A 22,600-nucleotide genomic window follows, 5' to 3' on the forward strand; every position below is an offset into this window, starting at 1 on the left:
AAAAGAATAAATACTAACTCATCTTTAAATGTTTGGTATAATTCCCCTGGAAAGTCATCTGGCCCTGGAATCATGTTTGTTGGGGGATTTTTGAATCAATTTACTGATTCAATTTCTTTACTGGTTATGGGTCTGTTAAAATTTTCTATTTCTTCCTGTTTCAATTTTGGTAGCTTATATATTTCAAGGAATGTGTCCATTTCTTCCAGATTGCCCAATTTGTTGGCATATAATTGCTCATAATTTTCTCTTATAATTGTTTGTGTTTCTGCAGTGTTGGGTGTGATCTCTCCTCTTTCATTCTTGATTTCATTTATTTGGGTCCTTTATTCGTTTTGATCAATCTAACAAAATCAATTAATTTTGTTAATTGTTTCAAAGAATAAATTTCTGGTTTCGTTGATCTGTTCTGTTTTTTTGTTTTGTTTCGATATCATTGATTTCTGCTCTAATATTCATTATTTCCCTTCTTCTTCTGGTTTTAGGTTTTATTTCTTGTTCTTTTTCCAGCTCCTTTAGGTGTAAGGTAAGGTTGTGTATTTGAGACCTTTCTTCCTTCTTTAGGAAGGCCTGGATTGCTATATACTTCCCTCTTATGACTGTGTTTGCTGCATTTCAGAGGTTTTGGACTGTTGTGTTTTCATTTTCATTGGCTCCCATGTATTTTTTAATTTCTCCTTTAATTTCTTGGTTAACCCATTAATTATTTTCATAGGATGTTCTTTAATTTCCAAGTATTCGTGGTCTTTCCAAAATTTTCTTTGTAGTTTATTTCAAGTTTCATAGCGTTGTGGTCTGAAAATATGCATGGTATGATATTGATCTTTTTGTACCTATTGAGGGCTGATTTGTGACCAGTATGTGATCTATTTTGGAGAATGACCCATGTGCCCATGAGAAGAATGTGTATTCTGCTGTTTTAGGATGAAATGTTCTCAATATATCTGTTAAGTCCATGTGGTCCAGTGTCATTCAAAGCCATTGTTTCCTTGTTGATTTTCTGCTTAGATGATCTGTCCATTGCTGAGTGGGTGTTGAAGTCCCCTACTATTATGGCATTATTATTAATGAGTTTCTTTATATTTGTGATTAATTTATTTATATATTTGGGCTCTTTCAAGTTGGGGGCATAAATATTTACAATTAAAAAATTTTTTAATATTTTTTTAATGTTTATTTATTTTTGAGACAGAGACAGAGTGTGAGCGGGGGAGAGGCAGAGAGAGGAAGACACAGAATCTGAAGCAGGCTCCAGGCTTTGACCTATTATCACAGACTGATATAGGGCTTGAACCCACAAACTGTGAGATCATGACCTGGGCCAAATTTGGACAATTAACAGACTGAGCCACACAGGCGCTCAAAATATTTACAATTTTTAGATCTTCTTGGTGGATAGACCCCTTAATTATGATATAATGTCCTCCTTTCTTGTTACAACCTTTGTTTTAAAAGCTAGTTTTTCCTATATAAGTATGGCTACTCCAGCTTTCTTTTGACATCCATTAGCATGTTAGATGGTTCTCCATCTCCTTACTTTCAATCTGCAGGTGTCTTTAGGTCTAAAATGAGTCTCTTGTAGGCAGCATATAGATTTTTTTTAAAAAATCCATTCTGAAACCCCATGCATTTTGATTGGAGCATTTAGTCCACTTACATTTAGAGTGATTATTGAAAGACATGAATTTAGTGTCATTGTGTTTCCTGTAGCTTGCTGTTTCTGGTGGAAAAGATTTCAACCTTTGACCATTGAATATGATGTTAGCTGTAGGCTTGTCATATATGGCCTTTATTATGTTGATGTATATTCATTTTATATACAATTTATTGAGTTTTTGTCATGAAGGAGTTTGCATTTTGTCAAATGATTTTTCTGTGACTATTGAGAGGATCATATGATTTTTAATCTTTCAGTGCAAAGCCCGAAGTGGGGCTCAAACTCACAAACTGTGAGATCATGACCTGAGCCAAAGTTAGATGCTTAACCGAGTCACACAGATGCCCCCAATGGATTTATTCTTAAGCATTTTATTTTGCAACTTGCACTTCATTTATAACATTCTATACGTGTGGTGTATCATATCTGTTGATTTGTGTATAGGGAACTATCCTTGCATCCCAGGGATAAATCCCACTTGATCACCATGCAAGATTTCTTAAATGTTTTGTTGGGTTTACTCTGCTCACACATTGTATTCCTAATTTTGTTTAGTTGTCTATCTGTGTGTTCTTGTACTTTATTAAACTTCTTCAAGAAAATTATTCTGAATTCTTTGTCACACAATTATAGACCTCACTTCTTTTGGATCAGTTATTGGAGCTTTATTAGTTTCCTTTGGTCGTGTTATGTTTACCTGATTCTTTATGGTCCTTGATTCCTGGCATTGGTATCTGAATATTTGAGTAAACAATCTTCTAGACTTCCTAGATTTGATTTAGCAGGGACAGTCCATCAGTCAGTTCAGCTTGGGTTTATGGATGGGCCAGTTGGTAGCATCTTTAAGCAAGTGGGGCTTGCTAGTGGGGATTCTATTGGGTAAGGCCACTGCTGACTCTGATGTCAGGGAGGCTGCAGTGGCCCCACTGAAGCCCCACATTTGAGTGGGCCTGCTTACTGTGGTCCATGATCAGTGGTGACACTAGCTAGGATCTGTTATCATCTCTCTGTTCAGGCAAGGTGCTGGCTATGGTGCTATGTTGAGCAAAGACTGTAGGAGTGCAATGGTGAAAGTAAGAACAGTTGCAATAATGCAGGTGAGAAATGATAGTGGCTTGAATGAAGGTGGTTGCAGTGAAGGTAGATATTTTGTGAAGGTAGAACCAACAAGACTTTCAGATACATTGGTTGTGGCATGGGCAAAAGAGAAATGAGTCCAGAATGACTCCAAGGTTCCTGGCCTAAGCAACTGCAAGGGCAGAGTCCTCATTAATTCAGATGAAGAAGCTTGTAGGGAAGAAGGTTCAGAGGAGATCAAGAATTTGGTTATTAGAGCACCTGGGTGGCTCATTCTGTTAAGCATTCAGCTCTTCATTTCAGCTCAGGTCACAATCTCACAGTTCATGAGATTGAGCCTGGCATCAGGCTCTGCACTGACTACATGAAGCCTGCTTGGGATTTTCTCTCTCCCTCTGCCTCTCCCTCACTTGTGCACACTCTATCTCTCTCTCAAAATAAATAAATAAACTTAAAAAAGAGTTTGGTGGGGGTGTCTGGGTGGCATCTAACTCTTGATTTCAGCTCAGATCATGATCTCACAGTTCGTGAGTTCAAGCCCTGTGTTGGGCTCTGCACTGAGGTGTGGAGCTTGCTTGGGATTCTCTCTTTCTCCCTCTCTCTTTTCCCATGCTCTCTCTCTCTCAAAATAAATACATAAAGTCAAAAACTTAAAAAAAAACACAAAAATTTGGTTATTGACATGTTTAGTTTCTGATATTTATTAGACATCCAAGCAGAAATGTTGCGTAGACAATGGATGTACAAGTCATAAATTCAGTGAAAAATCTGTGCTAGAGAGATACTTCACCTATTGTGCCCTGTTTCCTTACAAAACAGGGATTATAATAAACACCTCAAAAAGTTTGGTCAGGATCAATCAAGATGATGCACATACTGTTAAGTATTCCATTATATAAATATACCACACTTTATACAATGAATTTATTCATCCTACCATAGGTGAATATTTAGATTATTTTTAGTTTGTGGCTTCGTAAGTTTAAATTTTTTTTTAATGTTTATTTTAGTTTTGAGAGAGACAGAGTGTGAGTATGGGAAGGGCACAGAGAGAGGGAGACACAGAATCCAAAGCAGGCTCCAGGCTCTGAGCTGTCAGCACAGAGCCTGACATGGAGCTTGAACTCATGAACGTTGAGATCATGACCTGAGCCAAAGTCGGACGCTTAACTAACTGAGACACCTAGGCACCTCTAGGGCCTCATAAGTTTAATTCCTGTATTAAGTGTTTTTATTCATGTCTCTTGTTGGACATGTACATGTGTTTCTCTGGAATATATACCCAAGAATGGAATTAATAAATTGCGTAATTTTACTATGTTATGTAACAACAAATTGTTGTCGAAATTGGTTGTACCAATTAATACTCCCACTAGCAGAATAATGATCTACTCTTCCACTTTTTTTTTTCTAACCCTTGATATTTAACTTCTGAATTCTAATTTTGTTTATCTGGTAGGTGTGCAGTGGGTTCCCATTATGATTCAGTTTGAATTTGAATGAAACTCAGCATCTTTTAATGTAATTATTGGCCATTTGGGTGTGTGTGTGTGTGTGTGTGTGTGTGTGTGTGTGAAAAGCTTAATTCCTTTCCATAGTTTCCTCCATCACTTTCTTTTCCTTCTTGATTGCCCAGGATCTTTATGTATTCTTAGTTTGGGTGTTTTGTTGGTTTTATGAATTTCAAATATCTTTTAACATTTTGTCTTTTTACTCTATAATGTCTTCTGACAAACAGACATAAATTAGTATTTAACTTTAACACGTCCAATTTGCTATTCTTTTCTTTTATGGTTAGTGCTTTCTGTCTACGTCTTAAGAAATATTTTTCCACTTCAAGAAGACAAAGATATTCTCCTAATTCTTTTATGTAAAGGTATAGTTTTAATTTTTATATTTAAGTTTAGAATTCAATTCACAGGTAAGTTTAGTTTTTGCATATGGTGTGTAATAGGGATCCAATTTCATTTTTCTGTGTGAATTCCTAACTGTCTTAGTTCCATTTATGAAAATATGCTCTCCAGTGCCTCATTCCTAAATCAAGTATACACTAATCTATGGATATGTTTCTGGGCTCTCGATTTACGGCATTTGTCTTGTTCATCTAGACTTCCAGAAATATCCATATAGTTTTAGTTACCATAGATCTATAGGAGGTCTTGATATCTAGTAGCCTAGTGATTCTCAAAGTATTGTTTCTAAATCCACACATCAGCATTAGCTGGGGATTTGTTAGAAATGCAAATCATTGGACCTCACCCAGACTTATTCAAGGGACAAAGGACCATGGTCAAAGGCCTATCTATGGCTATGCCCATTCTTGGAGAAAAAATGATCAGAATTTTCTCTTCCAACGCCAGAGTGTTGATAGTAATAAAAGACAACTATGGTTGTGTGGAGGTGAGATTGCTGCACACGTGGAATGTTCCCCTTTACCAGCTTCTCCAACATAAGAATTAGGACATTGAATGGAGGGTGATCTGACCTCCTTTATATCAACCCTTTCCTATCATGCATGATATTATTTCTGTTTAAACAAAAGTAAATGCTATGAAAAACAGAGCAATAGATTATGTTACACTTTCCTTAGTGATTAGTAGTTTTAATCTACAAAAAATATGTGTGCCATTTTAACAACTTCCAATATTACAGATATATACAAAGTAAAAAGCAAACATTATCTCTTGCTTCCCTATTCCATGTCCTCTCCTAGAATTAACAAATTTCTTTAAATTTTTTAAATGTTTATTTATTTTTAAGAGAGAGAGAGAGAGAGAGAGAGAGAGAGAGAGAGAGAACGAGAAGAGGAGCAGAGAGAGGAGACACAGAATCTGAAGCAGGCTCCAGGCTCTGAGCTGTCAGCACAGAGCCTGATGTGGGGCTCTAACTCACAAGCCATGAGATCATGACCTGAGCTAATCAGACACTTAACCTACTGAGCCACCCAGGTGCCCCTTTAAAAAATTTTTTTTTAATGTTCATTTATTTTTGATAGAGAGAGACAGCACAAGCAGGGGAGGAGCAGAAACAGAAGGAGACACAGAATCTGAAGCAGGAATTAACAATTTTCAGTGGGAGATTTTCTTACTGAATATATAATCTCACTTATTCAACATACACATTTAAAACACAGATTTATGATTCAGCATTTTATTTATTATTAGGCTTATTCTTTTTTTTTAAATGGGTTTATTCTTGTTTTTAAATGTTAACTTATTTATTTTTGAGAGAGAGAGAGAGAGAGATAGCACAAGCTGGGGAGGGGCAGAAAGAGAGAGGGAAACACAGAATTCCAAACAGGCTCCAGGCTCTGAGCTGTCAGCACAAAGCTCGACGCGGGGCTCAAACTCACAAACTGTGTGATCGTGACCTGAACCAAAGTTAGATGCTTAGCCGACTGAGTCACCCAGGACCCCCAAAATGGGTTTATTCTTAAGCATTTTATTTTGCAACTTCACTCATAATGGCTATTCAGGGCAGTGGTAGAGATACACCTTATTATTTATAATTACTATATATTATTTTTTTCTATGGAAAAATTGAACCATTATTTGTCTATTCTCCTATTGATGGGCATTTAGGTTGTTTCTAATTTTTCACTATTACAAACAATGCTGTAATCAATGAGTGTCTGTGTACATGTAGCTTGATAACTTAATATACTATTACTATCGGACATGAGTCTTAGAAATACAAACATCGAGACAATGAAAGATTGGAAATTTTCAAACATTCAGCTGCTCACATAAGGCCAAGTTAGTTTTCTCTATGGGGTGTTTATTAAAATCCAAGTTCACAGCCCCCCATGTGAGACCTGCTGAGTAATATCTTTGGAAATGATATAGAACAGTAAGTGGCAAAAATATTAAGATACAAAATATTGCAGAGTCTAAAACCCCTGAAAGAATAATAGAGAATAAAGAATGAAAAGAAAAGTAAACAGAATCAAGTCATTGCCTGTAGCACTGGATGACTCTACATCCCAGAGCCTCTATGTTTGGTTCTGGAATCTCCTAGTTATATATCTGCCTTCAACGTTCACATACGGGTTTTAACTCTCTCTTCAAAAAATATGGAAGATAATTCTAAGTACATACAACAAATCTTTCCTTGCGAAGCAGACAGATTTCAGAGGGGTAGTGATGGTAGAAATAGAGGGGTCTGTAAGAGGAGTTGAAGCTAAGAGAGGGCTCAAGGGGAGTGAGTGCCTATGAGGGACAGACAACAGATGACCAGGGTAAAGACCCAGAGGCAACTCCCCGCTGCATGCTGGCCTGATCATTGGTTCAGTTGTGTGCTGAACTACTAAGTCATTTAGCTAATCAGGGCTAAGAGATGGGCCTGTGTTACAGAGCCCAGAATATTCTGGAATATCCTGCTGTCAATGATAGAGAAGAAGGAAGAGCAAAATCCCTGCATAAAGTGATGGGCCAGACACATTCTTTGCTTTGGTGAAAGTTTCCAATTGATGAAATTTTCAATCTATCTCTGTATCTCTCTCTCTTTCTCTCCCTAAATTACTGTAATTATTTTCAAAAAGCTAGCAAAACTGATTACAGAAGTTCATTAAAGTAAGAAGGATACTAAGGGAATCAAAGTCCTTGAACCGTTATGAATTAGTTCCAGGAATTTATGTGGAAACAGGTTTCAACTGTACTTAAAGGGAATGAAAAAAGATATGGTTTCTTGGAGAAGAGGAAGTAGAGAGAGGTAGAAATGTAAAAACTGGAAGCCAAGATTTTGGTAGACCTTGAGCCAATTATTGAATCATAATGATCTCAATGAAAGATGGTTGCATATGCAAAGAAATGGATACAATCCAACATCCATGACACATATGAATTATCCCTCCTGAGCAGCAGAAACAGGGTCCAAAGGAGAAGAGACACTCATGAACATGCTTCCAGAGGTTCTGGCTAGGACTTCCTCCTGCCCATCAGTTTCCTCAGGCCCTCTTTCAGGTCTTTGTTTCTCAGGCTATAGATAAAAGGGTTCAGTATGGAGGTAAGAACTGTGTAGACAAGTGTTGCCACATGATCTCTCACAGTGTAGTTGGACAAGGGCTGTAAATAGACATAGAAGATGCTTCCATAAAAGAGGGTTACCACAGTGAGGTGAGAGCCACAGGTGGAGAAGGCTTTGCGTTTCCCAGCAGCTGAGGGGATCTTGAGAACTGTGATGAGGATTCGTATGTAAGAGAAGGTGATGCACACAAAGGGGGTCACCAAAACAACAGAACCTTCTGACATTATCACGATTTCATTGAGAAATGTGGAGGAGCAGGACAATTTCAGCAGAGGGTTGATGTCACAGAAGAAGTGATGGATAACATTGTTGTCACAGAAGGTGAGACGATTCAGTAGCAGTGTGTGTAGGAGTGAGTGGAAGTGAGGAAATGAGCAGGAAAAGGCCACCAGCAGGACACAGCGGTGGTGGCTCATGGTGGTGACATAGTGGAAAGGGTCACAGATGGCCACATAGCGGTCAAAGGCCATGACCACCAGGAGGAAGCTGTCAGTGTTGGCCAGAACGTAAATAAAATACATTTGTGTCAGACACCCAGCATAGGAGATGGTCTTCTCTGACAGAAAGCTCAGTAGCATCCTGGGGACAATGGTTGTTGTAAAGCAAATGTCAGTGAGGGACAGGAAACTCAGGAAGAAATACATGGGGGTCTGGAGCTGGGGGTCAGAGTGGATGGCGAGGATGATGAGCAGGTTCCCTGTTATGGTGACCAGGTACATGGTGAGGAAGAGGATAAAGAGTGGCTTCTGGTCTTCAGGCTGGGAGGAGAGTCCCAGGAGGATGAACTCAGAAACGCTGCTGGTTTGGTTGACTCTTTCCATGATCATGAAGCCAGCTAAAACAAAGAACATCTTACCATTTCACACAAATTGCTTTCATAACAAGCCAGTATGTTTCTTCCTATGCTTACTTTTCACCCATAAGGTCATGATTAGCTACCATATTGGCAACTTGTCAACTTTGTGGTCCCTGATGCTGCCCTCCCCTCTCAGCCTTCAGATTTCACACACTTCTGGTATTGATAGCATGGACTTTGGGAACAAGAATTTTCTTTCAGGAACAGAGTTTAACTTTCCTAATTCAGCTTAATATTAAATCTTAAACATATTTGCTTATTGAGCACCTACTTTGTGTAAAGTGCTCTTCTGGGAGTAGGGACACCACTGTGAAAAAGGCAGAGACAGCCTGGCTTTTAGATCTTCCATTTTAATAAAGAATCTATCTATCTATCTTCATCATCATCATCATCATCTATCATCTATCACCTATCATCAGATAGTTCTACATTCTATAAAGAAAAATAAACCACATAAGGGGATAGAGACTGACAAAAGTAGAGTGGAGTTATTTTAGATTAGATGGTTTTATTTTTCTCTGTATCAAAACAAATGCTCAGTCATGTCATTCTGAGCTTTACCTTTGAAACTACTTGCCAAAAAAAGGGGGTTGATGAAATGTTCAACAGGGAAATCAGAGGAATAATGAACCTAGGCCAACAAAGTTTTGTTGTTGTGATTCGTTTATCTTTAGCAGTACTTATTTAGAAGCTCATGTTCCTTAGTGAATGTCAACCTATCATTATCAGTCCATACAAATCCTTATTTATTTATTTATTTATTTATTTATTTATTTAAAAAAATTTTTTAACGTTTATTTATTTTTGAAACAGAGAGAGACAGAGCATGAACGGGGGTTGGGTCAGAGAGAGGGAGACACAGAATCTGAAACAGGCTCCAGACTCTGAGCTGTCAGCACAGTGCCCAACGCGGGGCTTGAACTCACGGACCGCGAGATCATGACCCGAGCTGAAGTCGGCCGCTTAACCGACTGAGCCACCCAGGCGCCCCCAAACCCTTATTTTTAAATTTACTTTTTACCTATTTTTCTTCTAGTTTCCTAAATCTGATCATGTTCCCATATCTTGGACATCCAACCATTAAGCAAGCATATGTCCTTCTATGCCAGCATCCATTTATTTAGTTATATCGATAACCTTATAAAATATCTATTATTGCTTTGTCTAGGTATTTTTCCTTCCACTTACTTCAACAATTACTTCAATAATACTGTGGCATATATCTCATTCTTTCTTTTTCTATCTATGTATAATTTTAGAGATCTACCAATGTTCTGGCCCTTTACTTCTGACTCTTTCCACTGTACGCATGCAGCACACTTACTATGTTTCCCTAAATGTCCTCTAAATCTTTGTTACCATGAACAACATAAACTCAGATATCCTCATGCCTACAAAGTGTTTTATTTATTTATTTATTTATTTATTTATTTATTTATTTATTTAAAAACATTTTTAATGTTTATTTTATACAGAGAGAGAGAGACAGATTGATAGCAGGGGAGGGGTAGAGAGAGAAGGAGGCACAGAACCTGAAGGAGGCTTCAGGCTCTGAACTGTCAGCACAGAGCCCAATGTGGGGCTTGAACTCATGGACCACAAAATCATGACCTGAGGTGAAGTTGGACACTTAACCGACTGAGCCACACAGGTGCCCCTACCTACAAAGTGTTTTAAATTATTCATCAAGACATTGAGAATGGACACATTGGATAGGCATTTTTTAAACAGCAGTTCAAAGAATCACCATTTGTTTATTCATTTGGTCATACAACAATTAAATGCCCACTTTGCAGCTGGTTAGTATCAGGCAAATAATTAAGTATCTTTACATTTCAGTTTTCTTATCTGTAAATAGCTATACTAGTATTTTTCCCCATAATATTTTTATGATGTTTTCATTTAAAAAATGTGCTTAAAGCATTTAGAATGATTCCAGGGGCAGAGTAAATATTTGATACCATTGTCTTTTCCCCATCACTGTTGGTGCCAATGACTTTTTCTCTAACTAGGTATTTGTACATTTTCTCAGAAGTAATGAATCTGAATACTAAAACAACACCAGTCCCCACACGTTAATGCTTTTATGGCCAGATTAACCTTAATATGAAGTTACAAAGCTTTCTTAGATGGTGTATTTGTCCATATTTTGAATAATCTGAGAGTGAATCAGTAATTAAATACTTATCTCATACAGGTAGAATTTTGTTTAATCCTCACTGCAAACTTGTGAGGCATAAGCTATTTTTTTTATTTGACTGAGAGAGAAAGATAGAGCATGCAAGTAGGGGATAGGCAGAAGGAGAGGGGGAGAGAATCTCAAGCAGGCTCCATGTTTAACGCAGAGCCTGATGCAGGGCTCGATCCCACGATGCAGGGATCATGACCTGAGCCAAAATTAAGAGTTGGACACTCAACCAACTGAGCCACCCAGGTGCCCTGGCATAAGGTATTATTATTCCTATTTCCTTTTTCTAATGAGGAAGCAGATACAGAGATAAAATAATTTGCTAAACTCACACATCAAGTAAATGTCCAAAAATAGGTTTCAAATTCAGGATTAACTCTGAATCTCAAGATTTAAGTATTAACCACTTTTCATCTTCTCATATTTTTATAAAGCTATAAAATATGTCTGAAACAATCATGCACAGGATCAATTTTTTTTCCAATTTCATCATTTTCTATTTTAACACATACACATCCCACACATTTTGTTTCCTTAAATGTTTCTCACCCCATGTTAAAAACAGACCTTTGCTGTTATGGTGGGATATCTTTTTTTTCTGTGTTAAACAGATTGCAGAATTTGAAAATTCTCATATGTGTGATTGGCAACAAAAATGGGGAATTTGGTCTTGGATGGCTGGGGCACTGTGTGTATATTAAGTCAAGGGTGTGGTAGAAAGTGCAATGGACTTGGAAGCACAGGTGGGGGGTGTACTTGACCTCTATTACTTGTGCATTGAGTGATTTTAGATATTCTAAAGAGCAAATAGAACATATAAGTGCAGTTTGTAAAATATACATCAGCAAAAATAAGTTATTTATGAAGGGGATACCTGGAGAGTGTGAGATGAAGATTTAAAGGGATCAAGTAAGGTTGGGTACCACTGTGTCTCATCTGGGCTGAGTACGTGGCAAACTAGAAAGAAGCTTTGGAAGTGAGAATCTGAGGGAATCATTCTCAAAGCGTGGGATGTGTTAGGGAGGGGGACCTTTGTGTATGTATGTAGCTTTTCCACTAAACTCCCCATATCTACTTATTGGGAATCTGATTCCTTAAAAACCATGGTATAGGGCACCTGGGTGGCTCAGATGGTTGAGTGTCCAGCTCTTGATCATAGCTCAGTCATAATCTCACTGACTTGGGATCGAGCCCCACTTTGGGCTCTGTGCTGAGCATGGAGCCTGTTTGGGATTCTCTCTCTCTCCCTCTCTTTCTGCCTCACCTCTGCTCATTCTCTCTCTCTCTCTCTCTCTCTCTCTCTCTCTCTTTCTCTCCCTCTCCCTCTCAAAATAAATAAATAAATACCCTCCTCCCAAATCATGGTATAATAACATACTGGCATAGGGATCAAATAGGGTGATCATAAAATACAAAGCCAGACTTAAATGTTAGGCTGAACTCTCATATACTGTGTCCATGTGATTTTTGGAGCTAAAGGAGCTAAAAGGTGGCTGAAATAAGTACCCAGGTCAGGTGGATGGTCAGGTGGGCAGCCAGCATGCTGGTGTTCACTGTCCATATCCAGATATCATTTCACCCTTTCCGGTTTAAAAAAATCTTTTCTCCCTCCTGAACCCCTTTTCCAAATTGGTTAAGTTTATCTATCCATCAAAGCTGATCTTTGACCTTCTAGCCAGAGATAGCAAGAGGGGTTGGGAGGAAGGAGGAAAAAGCAGATAGGCAGATTGCTCTAGATTCCAGAGGGAAAATGTTTTCTGATATTGCCTCACATCCCTATTCCTCACCCTCTGTCTCTCAGCATCCTTCAGTTGTTCTCTGTTCTGCAGAAGGCAGAGATGCCCAGATTCACTGTAGCAGGAACTCTCCTGGTTGGGGAAACTCTGTTGGCTTCTCATGAGTTTGCCTCTGCTCTCCTGGACTCCTTTGGGTCCTTGCTGGGCTGAGGAAGCTACAGTGTGTTCATTCCAACCGGACCCCTCAAGAGAGTTTGCACTGTGACCTCTCTCTCAATACAGAAATCACAATGGCAACCGAATTGAGCAGAGCTGCCCTTAGGGGAACAACAAACTCCTGAGGCCACCTTCTGAAGATAGAGGTTATTTCCAAGCCTTTCAAACTTACCATAACATCTCCAGGGCATGCTTTAGTGTCCTCAAGTATAGAGTAATCAAAGGGGAGGATGACTGTGTGTGTGTGTGTGTGTGTGTGTGTGTGTGTGTGTGTGTGTTTGGTTGAGTAGGGAGTGTTACAGTTTGGGTTCTCCAGGAACCTGACTTTCAGATGGAGATTAGCCTGTGGGGCATTTATTAGAGAGGGCTGTAGGGATCCACATCTGTGGAAAGGAGAGGAAGAAAGCAGAGTTGGGCAGAGGGAGAAGTTGGGTTGTGATACAGTCCTCATGAAGGTCTCAGCTGACCCTACTGGGAGCTCTGGAGCTAGGACATTGAGGGGGATGGCTCTTTATATCCTCATGTTGATCACTGGGTGTAGGCTGCCCTTGGACGGAAGAATGCTTGTATGAAGCAGTTTCTTTCAGTCAAGGCTATCCCCAAAAAGAGCTTAAAGCTGAGGGCTACCTTACGAGGCAAACCTTGATGAATAATAGTGGAGTCATTATTCATTTTTGACCTACAATTACACAGTGAGCTGATCTATTTATGAACCATGCTCAGGAGTTTTCTTCCTGTCACCTGGTTATAGGGGATATTCTATGCAGCCATAGCTTTCTGATCCCTCTCCTAGATCACTGGGTTTCTAAAAATGATACTGGTATAATGGGTCCCCTGCATTTTTGCAGTGATTATCTTTCACCCTCAAGACTGTACATGTCTTTCTAAGGCTCCAACTTGCTAGTAACTTCTTGGTTATCTGATCCATTTACCATGGTGTCATTGATACAGTGGACCAGTGTGATGTTCTGTGGGATATCTAGATTGTCTGCATGTTTTACAACTATATTATTACAGAATTCAAGAGAGTTAGCAGAACCCTGGGGAAAACCATATACCATTTCCATTCAAAGTACACGCAAGCTGTTTCTGATCCTTTTGTGTATTAGAGGTGGAAAAGAATGCATCCACCAGATCAGTGGCTGCAAACCATGTAGCTAAGACCACATACTAGTCCTCAGTAGCAAATATACCACATCTGGGAAGATGACTGAGATTGAGGCTACTCCTCGGTTGAGTTTGCAATAGTCCACTATCACCTTCCAGGGTCTGTCTTTTGTAGGGACTCAAATGGTGAATGAAGGAGAGAAATGATGGATATCCTCTCTGGCATGCTTTCTCTGCCATTCCCCTCGGATTATTATTTTTGATTTATTGCCCTGACTTGGTGATGGGTAATTTCAGAGGATCCCCAAAGGTCAGGGATTCAATGTTGGGGATGTGCCAACTGCCAAGCATTCTTTGTAATTATATTTAAGGAGACTACTGAAGTCACACAGTGAGTCTGCAGATTAAGTGGACCCACTGTATAACCGGTTTGGCCAGCACTCCATTTAATACCTTGTCCCCATTTGCATCCTCTCTAACAATGACACCATGATGAATTTTCCCCCATATAAATTTGCCCAAGTAAATGGCCATAGGTACCTCTGGGGAAGGACAGGGAGAATCATCATGAGCGCACTCTCTGTGGTGTTGCATGGCTTTTCCTTCTTGGGACGTGGTCTCTCCATCCGTCAGTGGATTCTGGGTCTGAAAAGTGGCTCAGGTCTAAAAATCGAGCAAGGGACTAGAATGTTTTATTGAGTACACTCAGTCTTCTCATTCATCCTTGATTTTCTTTGTTCATAGAGATGGAACAGTACCCCTTACTGGTTGCTGATCTATTTTCTCATAGCAACCCTATCTCCATATTTTTCCCAGGTGAGGATTCCTTGACTGGCACTCTGACCTCACCACTTGTGATGGTTAATTTTCTTTGTGAAGTTGGCTGGGCTCTGGTACCCAGTTACTTAACCAAATAGTAATTCAGGTGTTGCCATGGGGGTATTTTGTTGATGTGATTAACATCTACAATCAGTTGACTTTAAGTAAAGGAATATAATTTAAGTAAACGAATAAAATATTTTATAAAGTAAATATATGTAAGTAAAGTAGAATAATGTTAAGTAAAGGAGATTACTCTTATTTAATCAGCTGAAGGCCTTAAGAGTCCAATAAAAAAATGAGATTTCTTGGAGAAGAGACTCTGCCTCAAGACAGCCTGAATTTCCAGCCTGCAGATCTGTCTGCCCTGTGGATTTTGGACTTGTCAGCTCCCACAATGGCATAGGCCAATTCTTAAAATCTCTATCTCTCTTCCTCTCTCTGTCATATATACATTTCTGTGATGGCATATATTACCATTATTCTGACTTTCAGAAGAAAGAAGACCCATTATCAAAAGCATAAAATGGAAAATAAAGTCTTGTGTTCCTGTTTCCCATCCAGAGTCTGCTACTAGCATAATTTAAAATTAAATGAAGACTTGGGTTGGTATGTTACAAACTTGAACAGTTATTAAAGTGAATGCTTCATTTGGCAAATTCATTAGGATGTTTGTCCCTTAGGCCATTTGTCTTTAGGAAACTGGCTGGGTTTAGTGCTTTAGCACCAGTATCTCATTTAATGCTGACAATAACCTTGCAGTCAAGGAACTGTTACCACCTGCCATAGGTCTGAGGGAGCAGAACGTAGTCCCTTGCTTAGATGACCCAGTGGCAGAGATTGTACTGATCTCAGGTCAGTCTGTGTCTAATGCCCTGGGATCAATCTCACCATTTGACTCTTTCCTGATCAAGCCTCAGCTCCTGCCCTGCAGAGTATCTCAGGGGAGTGAGGAGACCTGCAAGCTCTCAGGTGGCAGTGGAATGCTTGCTCTGATGGAAGCCAGGTCTTAAATTTGGGAGTCTGCAAGGGCCAGGTCTTATCCTGTTTTGGCCATTCTGTAAGGTATGGAAAGGCTGCCCCCATAGCTATTCAGAAGCCAAGGTGGCCATGGTCACTTCTGCTCTTCATGACACCAACATCAAGGACACCTTCTCCTGGGACTTGTGACTCAGCTCCTCTAGTTCCTTCACAGGTTAGCTCCCAAGGGAAAGGCCAGAAATTGGGCAATTAGCCTATATAGGCTTCTGCTCTCATCAGAAGCTTGGGCTGTTCCCCCGGGGTATTAATCTTGTTGGTGAATGAGGATTTTCTTGCCCATTTTTCTGCTGCTGGAAAACAGGGATGAAACCTTCACAAGGTCCCTAGGTCATGAGAAATTGTTCCTTGGATACCAAGTGTCCTGAACAAAAAGTGAAGGCCCAAGGAACAACCTCGACCAGAAGTGTCTGAGCTCACCAAGGAATGTTGCAGGTCAGAGGAAGATGGAGAATTACCACCTGGCACTGGATGTGTATTTTTTTGTGTTGTTTGTGTAACCCAGTGCACTTAGTGGTTAACTGACTCACATACCAACTCTGTTCATGTAGACAGGGTTTCAATAGATTATGGAAGGAAAACTCTTCTTGGTAGTGTGTGTGTGTGTGTGTGTGTGTGTGTGTGTGTATTCCTGTGCTGTTTATGCTTATGTTTGTGTGTGGTGTATTTGCATTGCTGCACATGTACCTATCTGTAGATAGTATGTGCTTTTTTGTGTGGGTTGTGCTTTGTTTGGATGACTGTGATGTTTATGTATTGTGTTGTGTGCAACGGTGTTTTATTTATCCGTTGTGTGTAAATTCATGTAAAAGCAACACAAACCCTGAATGTGTTTTACCTAGAATGAGTTTATGTCGTGAAGAGAATGCATATAGATCTGAGGTCTGTGATGGTGTGCATGTGTGTGTGACTACATGTGTGTTTTTACGTATAAAACACTCACACTGTATTTTAACCAAGAATGGGTATAGAAGGGAGAGAACTAAAACCATGATAAGGCAACATGTGTGTGTGTGCATAGTTTTGTGTGTATGTCCATGGGTGTGTGTATGTGCATGGGTGTGTTTGTGTATGATGTGTGTGTCTATGTGTATGTGTTGGATAAACAGTCTGATAGCTACATTCTCCTCTTATGTCTTATCTCCTTTTATTTCAGACAGAGACATCCAGCTCCAAGAAGAGTCATTCTCAAGCCAGGTTGTAAGCCATTTGTCCATGTGATTTGAAGACCCCACAGTGCACTGAGGGCACTTTTCTTCATTGGTCTTCCAAAATGCCATATTTCTACTCTTTGAAAAATTTTGTTTCAATGTTTACCTATTTTTTTTTTTGAGAGAGAGAGAGAGAGCATGAGTGGTGGAGGGGCAGAGAGAGAGACACAGAATCTGAAGCAGGCTCCAGGCTCTGAGCTGTCAGCACAGAGCCCAACTCAGGGCTTGAACCCACAAACCACAAGATCATGACACAAGATGTGAGACCATGGCCTGAGCCAAAGTCGGCTGCCCAACCGACTGAGCCTCCAGGTGCCCCAACCATATTTCTACTCTTGAGAACATGGTAGTGGTTAAGTGCTTAGGCTCTGGTGTCACACACATTTTATTTCAAATTCTTATTTTGACACTTCATTTTGGACTGTGGGCTCAACCTCTGTGAGGCTAAGAAGGCTGAACTGTAAAGTGATAGGATTATTCCACCCAGTATGTGGCATGTGATAAGCATGCACTAAATGGGTGCTAGCATCATGATTATTCCCTAAATGCATGAGATTTTAAACTTGCTAGTCATTTCTTGACTGTTCAGAGTATTTTGTGCAAAGGCAGGGGAAACATCCAAACAGTCTCTTTCAAACTCCAGCAGACAGCTTCCCTTCCTCCTTCCTGAGGCATGTATCCAGCTGTTTCTTTCACACAGGGGTGGCTTGCATCAGGGTTCTATTCTTCCTGGTCCAATCATTGAAGGTGAAGATTCTACTTGACACAAAACTTTTGGATTTCACCCCCAAAATGCTTGAATTCCAAAGAGAAGTTTTATCCAATGAATGTCACTGGGCAGCCACGTATCAGCAGAAGGTTTAAGTCACTGCCCTCCATCTGGTCCCACTGACTGAGATGAGCTCAGAAATGGCTGAGCTCATCTGTGTTCTTTGAAGAGACTCTTCTATCAGATCCCTATCGTTAGAATGATGCTGTCTCACTGGGTTCCATCGTAGGGCTTCTGTATGTGGCCTCTAAGTCTGATTTAATTCCCAGCAAGGGAGCCTGGCCTTTAGTGTAAAGACTATCAGAATCTCTATGCTTTATATCAGAGTCTATCAACCACTACATGCCATGGAGTATGTGACTTCACACCTGTTTCCACTATAGTAAGATGAAAGAATTAACTGCTGGAATTTCTGCTTTACAGGCACTCAATAAATGTTTACTAATTAATGTAATTAAGTGCATGTGAAAGACCTTTGAAAATTGTAAAGTGTGGTGTAAGTAGGTGACCATACATTCTGGCTTGCCTAGGAAAATCTTGGTGTAGACCTATTGTTCTGGCATAATTATTATGTAACTTCTCTCCTCAATCTTTTCTAAAAGTTATTTTTAGAGGGAAAGGGAGAGTGCCTGGCAGAGGGAGAGAGAGAGAAATCTTAAGCAGGCTGCATGCTTAGTGCAGATCCCAACATAGGGCTTGATCCCATGACCCTGGGATCATGACCTGAGCCGAAATCAAGAGTTGGATGTTCAACCGACTGAGCCAGCCAGGTGCCCCTCTTTTCACTCTTAAAGCATGCTGGCTTGGATAAGATAATATAGGGTCATCATATGTATGAGTATAAGTAGGTAATCAAGCAGGTGGCTGGGGTAATTTTGAAGCCCTGAAACAATTCCAAACATGGACTAGAATATTCTGCCAAATGAATGAAGGGCAGGAACAGCAGAATGCTGAAGAGTAGGATCTCTGATTATGGTGACAAAGAGAAAGTCCCCAGGGTCATTCAGGGAGTAAATTATCGAGGTTGGAGTCCAATTCAAGATTTTTAGCTACAGAGCCCTAGCTCCTGATCAGTACTCTATATTGTGCTCAATAATTGTGAGCTCTAAGGAGGAAGAGGATTGCATATTTTATTTTCTGTTTTATTCTCAGTGCCAAGAAAGTATCTGGAACATGGTCAAGTAAGTAAAGAAATTTAGGCTGGCCTCCTTTGAAGGAAATCTTGTTTGCTGTTGGAAATCCGATGTACTCTGTGACCACAATGGGGCAGATGGAAGACTCAGACAGCAAAATGTGTGGTGTGTCTGAATTTTGATACAGTTTCCAGGAGAAACAGCATGTGGCTGTAATGTACACATAGTGATGATAAATGCCATATCTCAGTCCCTGACACTTCCTACTCCTTCCATCCCCAGCAGAGATAAGAACAACATGAGGCCTAAGAACCAGAGCAGCATGTCCGAGTTCCTTCTCCTGGGGCTCCCCATCTGGCCAGAGCAGCAGGGCATGTTCTTTGCCCTGTTCCTGGGCATGTACCTGACCACGGTGCTGGGGAACCTGCTCATCATCCTGCTCATCAGGCTGGACTCTCGCCTCCACACGCCCATGTACTTCTTCCTCAGCCACTTGGCCTTCTCTGATATCTCTTTCTCATCTGTCACCATCCCAAAGATGCTGATGAACATGCAGACTCAGCACTTATCCATCCCCTATGTGGCATGCATTTCCCAGATGTATTTTTTCATATTTTTTGTCTGTCTTGACAATTTCCTTCTTGCAGTGATGGCATATGACAGGTATGTGGCCATCTGTCAACCACTCCACTACACCACTGTCATGAGGGAGGAGCTGTGTATCTTACTGGTGGCTGGATCCTGGTTCTTCTCGTGTGCCCATGCCCTATTGCATACTCTCCTTCTGTCCCGCCTGTCCTTCTGTGCTGACAATACCATCCCTCATTTCTTTTGTGATCTCACTGCCCTTTTGAAGTTGATCTGTTCAGACACCTCCCTCAATGAGCTAGTTATCTTCACCGAGGGGGGAGTGTTTGCCTTCCTGCCATTGTGTGCTATTTTGGGCTCTTATATTCGCATTGGGGCCACCATCCTAGGGGTTCCCTCCATCAAGAGGATCTGCAAAGGCTTGTCCACCTGTGGCTCCCACCTCCTTGTGGTGTTTTTGTACTATGGGACTCTTGCAATGATTTACTTCATTCCTTCATCAAACAATTCCAAAGTCAAAGATATAATTGCTTCAGTTATATACACAGTGGTGACACCCATGTTAAACCCCTTTATCTATAGCCTGAGGAACAGGGACATGAAACTGGCTCTGGGGATACTTTATAGGAGGAAAATTATTTTTTCTAAGTAACAGTTACTCACTCATATTCTTAATTTTCCTAGTGATGTTTCTAGAGACACCTCCTTGAAAAATTGTGTAGGTGACTGTTGTAGATAGCAAAAACGGCCAAATTACTTCACTGCCCCTCTTATAAATGTGGTTTGTTTCCTTACCCACTGAATCGGGACAGGACTTCTGACTGACTTTGACTAATAGATTCAGTGAAAGTGGTGTGAGATTTCCAAGCCTATGTAGACTCTGTTCCTTCTCCTCTTGGAACCTTGAGACCACCATGTGAAATAGTCCAAGCTAGGGTGTGTGAAGATGGGGGCCATGTGAGGGAGAACCAAGATGCTCCAGCTAACAATCAACCAACTCCCTGGTGACCTGGTAGGTGACAGCAGAAGCATGAGTAAGCCCTTGTTGTGGTCAGTTGAACCAAACCCAGATGAGAAGCCCTATCCAGCTAGCACATTCCCTGCTCAAATTGCAAGTGCATGGAATTGTCATATAAACAAGTGGCTGTTGTTAAGCCACTAAATTTGGGGATGGTTTGTTATGCAGCAAAAGCTAACTGATACATTGACTGCCTTTGTTTCCTTGTTTTCCTTGATTTCAATGGTCTCTCCCCCCTTTTTGGATCCCTACTTGGATTGTATTCCCTGCCTATTTTTCAGGTTATGATCTCCATAACCTATTGCCTTAGCTTTAGGTATCTTTTCTTGTCCTCATTATTCTCCCATAAGCGTTGGTACATGGCATTATCAGCAACTCTCATTTTTGTCAAGTCAACATTTTAAGGTATGGCCTTATCTATCTGAAGAGATATAAATGAATTGCTGTGATATCAAAACACATGAACTTCTTTTTCTGAAAGAAGGTTACACATTCTGTTTCTTCTTGAAGAAGAGAAACAATCTTAGACTAAGATTTGCGGTCTAAATTATGTTGCATTTTGTATAAGTTATACCTTCTGACCCCTTAACTTACTGATGCCAAGTTAAAGAGATAAGAATTCTCAAATGTGAGGGGTGCCTAGGTGGCTCAGTCAGTTAAGTGTCTGACTCTTGATTTCAGCTCAGGTTACAATCTCATGGTTCGTGAGTTTGAGTGCCACATTGGGCTCTTTGCTGACAGTGTGGAGCCTCCTTGGGATTCTCTCTCTCTCTCCCTTGCTCCCTACCCCTCCCTGCACTCTCTTTCTCAAAAAATTAATAAACTGTTGGGGCGCCTGGGTGGCTCAGTCGGTTAAGCGTCCAACTTCAGCTCAGGTCACGATCTTGCGGTCCGTGAGTTCGAGCCCCGCATCAGGCTCTGGGCTGATGGCTCAGAGCCTGGAGCCTGCTTCCAATTCTGTGTCTCCCTCTCTCTCTGCCCCTCCCCCATTCATGCTCTGTCTCGCTCTGTCTCAAAAATAAATAAACGTTAAAAAAATTTTTTTTTAATTAAAAAAAATTAATAAACTATAAAAAGTTTTTAAAAGAGGACTTCTTAAAATGATATGCTACTTGTTTATAAAACAAAACTAATATCTGGGCCATTATAGCTGAGTTAGTATTAAGGTTTGTGAAATATGTTTTTGATAAACAAAAAGGCATAAAAATAGTTAATATGACACTGAATAATGAATAGAATTATTGAATCACTATATTGAACACCTGAAACTAAGATAACATTGTATGTTAACTATACTGTAATTAAAATTAAAAATGGTAAATAAACGCTATTGTTTGTATAAAAAATGACTAATATGAAATTTAATGATAATTCATAGTGTGTATAAATTTATGTAAATGAGATAACAATAAACAATTTAGTGTTTTTGTCCTTTTGTCTATCATATCTATAGTTATCAAAAGTAAGTATTGCTCTAAGTGTTTAAAGTAAAGAAGTTGAGACTGCATTTGTAATATATTTGCTAGTTACATATTGTGTCTAAAAGTAAAACATTTGCAAATATTTTGGCTTTATTATCCTTAAGTTAGTTTTTGCCTGTGCTAAAAACTCAGCAGAGAGGCACAGTGCATTAAATCTCATTCCCAAATTCCCTAAACCAATGTAGGATGTATTTTTTTTTAACTGGAAGTTTCTTTGTGGGGACAGCTTATTTACTTATGCCTTCTTAATTCTAGGTTATAAAAATGGGTTATCTTTTGCTCCACAAACAGCATGACCTGATTTCTAGAAAAGAAAACTATAAATGTATATAAAAATAATTGATTTTTTGACAGGAATTTAGGACGTGTTTCCTGGGCTTATGGAAATTTCTAGAAGAGAACAAATCAGGCAGAAATACTTTCCTTTTGTAGAGCTTATATTCTAGTAGAGGATGACAATGAAAATAAACATAGTATGTGAGTAAATTTCATGGTTTTAAGTGCTACAAAATGCAACACTGTGAAGAAATCAGGAATCCAGGGCCTAGGCTGCTATTTTAAATAGTGTGATGAGGATTGGTCTCACCAAGAAGGTGCTATTTGAGCAAAGAATTGAAGGCATCAGAGAACAGAGCTACAGGGATATTTGCAGGAAAAGCATGTCAGGGAGCAGGTACAGCA

At 39.8% G+C, this 22,600-nt stretch overlaps 2 protein-coding genes across 2 annotated transcripts; one reads left to right on the top strand and one right to left on the bottom strand.

Annotated features, from left to right (window-relative positions):
- Window positions 1–7,566: 7,566 nt before the first annotated feature.
- On the bottom strand, window positions 7,567–8,655 carry LOC125921025 (olfactory receptor 1L8-like). The gene has a single exon (XM_049628312.1). It carries the CDS (start codon window positions 8,608–8,610, stop codon window positions 7,651–7,653), a length of 960 nt encoding a protein of 319 aa, XP_049484269.1. The 5' UTR covers window positions 8,611–8,655; the 3' UTR covers window positions 7,567–7,650.
- Window positions 8,656–19,061: 10,406 nt separating this feature from the next.
- Window positions 19,062–20,072, top strand: LOC125921032 (olfactory receptor 1J4-like). The gene has a single exon (XM_049628324.1). It carries the CDS (start codon window positions 19,062–19,064, stop codon window positions 20,070–20,072), a length of 1,011 nt encoding a protein of 336 aa, XP_049484281.1.
- The last annotated feature ends 2,528 nt before the right edge of the window (window positions 20,073–22,600 follow it).

This window comes from Panthera uncia, chromosome D4 (assembly GCF_023721935.1).
Source record: "Panthera uncia isolate 11264 chromosome D4, Puncia_PCG_1.0, whole genome shotgun sequence".
NCBI lineage: Eukaryota > Metazoa > Chordata > Mammalia > Carnivora > Felidae > Panthera > Panthera uncia.